This window comes from Hipposideros armiger, unplaced genomic scaffold (genome assembly GCF_001890085.2).
Source record: "Hipposideros armiger isolate ML-2016 unplaced genomic scaffold, ASM189008v1 scaffold_308, whole genome shotgun sequence".
NCBI classification, from domain to species: Eukaryota; Metazoa; Chordata; class Mammalia; order Chiroptera; family Hipposideridae; genus Hipposideros; species Hipposideros armiger.
Genome location: NW_017731658.1, coordinates 737,920 through 742,075, shown reverse-complemented (window position 1 = coordinate 742,075; position 4,156 = coordinate 737,920). Strand labels below are relative to the sequence as shown.

Here is a 4,156-nt window from a genome sequence, read left to right as displayed (position 1 = left end):
AAATATGCAGATTCGTGTCTTATGAGGACATGTTATCCAAAAAGTTATATCAAAGTCTTCTTATGATAATCAAACACATTTGGGAAAAATATGCAAACCTTTTTTGTTATGGTAATGTAAATGTATTATAAAGGCAAATGTATTGAAGAAAATGTATGGTGAATGGTTAGACAGGATTATAGATATTGCCACATTATAATTCACAATGATAAATTCCTAAACATGGACTACTTAGAAGGGAAAAAGAGAGAAGCAGTGTGCCCACATGAATGCCTTGCCTGCTATCGCGTGGGGCAAAAGCACTCATGTAGCCCACGACTGGAAACAGCCACTTGACAGTAGGTAAACTCATCTGTATTGCCTCATGTTTATAGAAAGGTCTTCCCTTCTGAGTCCAATGCATTGGGTTCTGTGCAGCAGCCGCCGCCAGAAACAAAGTTAGCTCACACAGGCGGACAAAAATAGGCAGTGTCCCAAATAGTGAATTTGTCCACAATGCATATGCCGGAGGAAAGTTTATGTAGCAACAAGCAACTATGATGGCTCCAATATTTGGATCAATACACCTCAGAGTCTTTACAAGTAACATCATTTAAAAACTAAAGTACTGCACTACACATTTTCAGGGGGGAAAAATAAAACATGCTCTAGTCTTCTCTTTAAACCAATTGTTTCCCCTGATGTAAAAATGTAAGTCCCTAGGGTTCATAATACCAAATGTCCCTTGGGCTTCCTTCTTTGCAGAAACAAAAACAGCGTGTTAATGATTACTTCCACTTGCTCAAAACAGGATTTTGCAATCCTCTCACAAGAAACTGACATCCTATGAAAATAGCCCAGGAAACCAAATCTGAACAAAAGACAGGAGAATCAGAGGCGGAATGCTGGCTGCCTGACAGACTGACTCAACCTAGAGGGAGACACCTCTGGCACCTGTTTCAGGTCCCCATTGTGTTTGTCACTGGGGACAGAGCTCCGTGTTCCCTGCCGAAGCCTGCCCAAAGCGCAGGCTTACCCCTTTCTGGAGCCTCGCCCAGCCTTACTTCTGACAGTTTTTTTTCCCTATGATCTAAATTCTTCATACTGATTTCACGCTAGGTCACTCATCAGCACGAAGGTGATGCCCAGTGATCCCGGACAGACCCTGTCCCACATCCCTAACCCATGAAACCTTTATTGGAGCCTCTATTATTATTACTTTTCCTCACTTGAATTGCTAAGCCAAAGTTCAGATACAAGAACACCAAATAGAGAACAGGTACCAGGATATTAGACTCCCTCAAGAGGTTTACTGTAATATTTATTTTTCTAACAAAACTAAGAGCCCATCATTTATTATCTAATTCCTCAATTAATGCATTAAACTACAACAACAACAATAGGTGTCTTCTAACACTTTCCCTCTTGCAGCAGTTTAGAAACAAAGACTTAAAACCTGTCCCCCAAAAGCCCCCATGCCTAGCCAAAAGGGACTAATTACACATGTCATTTTATTTATAGCCCACATCCCACTCAGAAGGAAATTCTTTTTTTCAGGGGGAGGGGGAGGAATAAAAGCATTCTTAACTTACCATCAACCCGAACATATAAAAATCCACAGAGCAGTAGTTGTGTAAACATCAGCCGACTCATTTTGACATATTAAAAAGGATCCAGATTGTTTAAGAAACCAATCCCAGAGAGCAAAAGTACAAAAATAAGTATCAAAAGAAGAGGTAGGTCCAAAGTTCAGACTTGCCTAGATGCTAATTAAAGTCAGGAAGAGCACATCTCAAGATCAGAAGGGTTAGTGGAGACGTCCTGAATGGGGCACATTTAGATGCATCCGAATGATCAGAGGGCACTCCAAAAGCTGCNAAGAGGGGAGGGGAGATAATAGGAGAAGGTAAAGGGGATCAAATATAGGGTGACCTTAGGAGAACTGACTCTGCGTGTGAACACACAATGCAATATATAGATGATGTGTTATGGAACTGTACACTTGGAAACCTATGTAGTTGCTGACCATTAACCCCCAAAAATTTTCATTTAAAAAAACAAAACCAAACAGAAAAACACCATGAAACTAGATGAAAGATCTTAAGGATTAGGTGTAAATGGAGAAGAAAAACTAAGGCTTGAGACCCAGGATACTCCAACATTGTGCTGAGTTAGAGATAGGTTATTGGATGAGTATGCTACATTTTACATGCTACATTAGATCTCTATTATGGTATAAAACACCACTGACCCATTAAAAGTCTATGGGAATTTCCCCTAAAATGCTTTATGCAATCATTCATACCTGATTTATTCAATAGTTAAAAAGAAAAAGTCATTATGAATGTATTGATTTAGGTTGATACATCTATGCCTAGAGAAACTGTAAGAAACATAGCTGCTTTTCTTTAAAATTAAGTCTATAAAATGGTACTAAGTTTCCATTGTCTGCTTGAACTATGATATGTAGGCTTCTGTCTGCCTCAACTGGAAAAAGGTAGGATCTATACAAAATAAGTGTGCATTAAGCTATATAGTACTGTAAAAGAAAAATGATTGAGTCAAGACCCCACTGGGATAGATCTAAAGGTAAAACCTTATTAACATATCCCTTTTCAAATGCAGATTTTCTAAATTATTATTCAAGAAACACCCTCACCTATTTTTTTCACTCTTCAAATGTTTCTCTAATTCCTTCCACTGGGTTCAAAAACGGAGGAAGAGGAGGCAGAAATGAAGGAGAAGGGAAAAGAGGAAGAAGATGAAGAGAAAGAGAAGGAACATGGGGAGCTGGAGAAGAAGAGGGATAGGAGAAGAAATAAGTAAAAGGAAAATCTTTTTTTCTAATGCTCTTCAAAACCCAAATTGCACATGGGAAGTAAATTTATCTCCTATAGATTGAAGGAACTACTGAAGCAGATATTACTAGACATATATCTCCCACATACATAAAAGCTCCTTTCATTACTATATATGTACCTAAATTTATGCAATGTGCTTACATATCCATATTTTTATTATCAAAGATGCTACTTTATNGAATACTATTCAGCAATAAAAAGGAATGAAGTACTGATACATGCTCCAACATAATGACCCTTGAAGACATTAGACTGAGGGAAAAGAAACCAGTCCCAAAAAACCATATGTTGTATGATTCTCTTTATATGAGATATCCAGAATAGGCTAATCTATGGAGGCAGAGAGTAAACTAGTAGCTTCCAAGGGCTGGGGAAGAGGCAGTAAAGGAGGAGCATGTTACAAGTCGCACACAATTCTTTTTGTCTTGGATGATAAAAAAGTTCTAAAATTAGATTGCAGTGATGGCAGTGCACCACTGTGAATACGCTAAAATCACTGATTTATACACTTTACATGGGTGAATTGTATGGTAGGTGAATTATATCTCAATAAAGTCATTAGGGGAATTTAAGTAGCAAAATTTAGAGAATGTCTATGTTGGCCTTTGTCTCAATTATAAAAAATCAATTTTCCAGTTAAGATTCTTTTCAATTATTTTCTTAAAATCAAAACTATGTCTATAAAGAAGGCCCTACCTGCCAAAATCCTGAGTCTATCTCAGTTTAGCATTAGTGATGGTAAACAAGGCCTGGCCATGATGTTTGCAACAGAAGATGCGGTAGGACAATGCCTGTTATTGGGGATGTTACTTTTAATCTCCCCCTTCTTTTTCAATTATTAGAGTCCTATGTATCTGGAGGCTAATTTTAGAAGTAAGCTATTTAATTCTACTTTGGTACAGGAATAATCATTTTTACCTGCTGCTAAGGCTTACATGGAAAGCTTTCTTAAATGTACAGAAAAGTTCTCAACTTCTAGACTAGATATAATCATATATGTGAACATCCCTGAGTGTGGTGGGAGTGTGTACTGTCCTATTAGTGCACATCAGAATCATTTGAAGGAGGGCCCTGTCAAAATATACACATACCACTCAACTGTATGATAAGAAAAACACAGCAGTGTTAGTATGGGAATCGGGGGAGAATGACCATGAAAACCACCATTATAGAAAATATACTTGGTTCGATGGTAAAGAGCCATGTTAAAGCCAATGGTCAATTCTGTATCTCCTGCTAGGTGAAAGGCAGAATATTAAATCACGAGACATCATGACGTCTTTCGTGTCAAAATTTGCATGTTTTATAACTCTATC

General features: G+C 37.8%; 1 protein-coding gene across 15 annotated transcripts in view; it reads right to left on the bottom strand.

The window, feature by feature from the left end:
- ROBO2 (roundabout guidance receptor 2) overlaps positions 1-4,156 on the bottom strand; it is a 1,367,338-nt gene that overhangs the window by 644,487 nt on the left and 718,695 nt on the right. For 5 of the 15 annotated variants that reach the window (XM_019659943.1, XM_019659931.1, XM_019659935.1 and 2 more), the window contains exon 1: positions 1,572-1,850. The exons of the other annotated variants lie outside the window; for them this stretch is intronic. In XM_019659943.1, coding sequence (XP_019515488.1) covers positions 1,572-1,632 — 61 coding nt within the window. In that variant the 5' untranslated portion in view covers positions 1,633-1,850. Of the gene's footprint in view, positions 1-1,571; positions 1,851-4,156 lie in introns of those variants that run through there. 15 annotated transcript variants of the gene reach the window in all.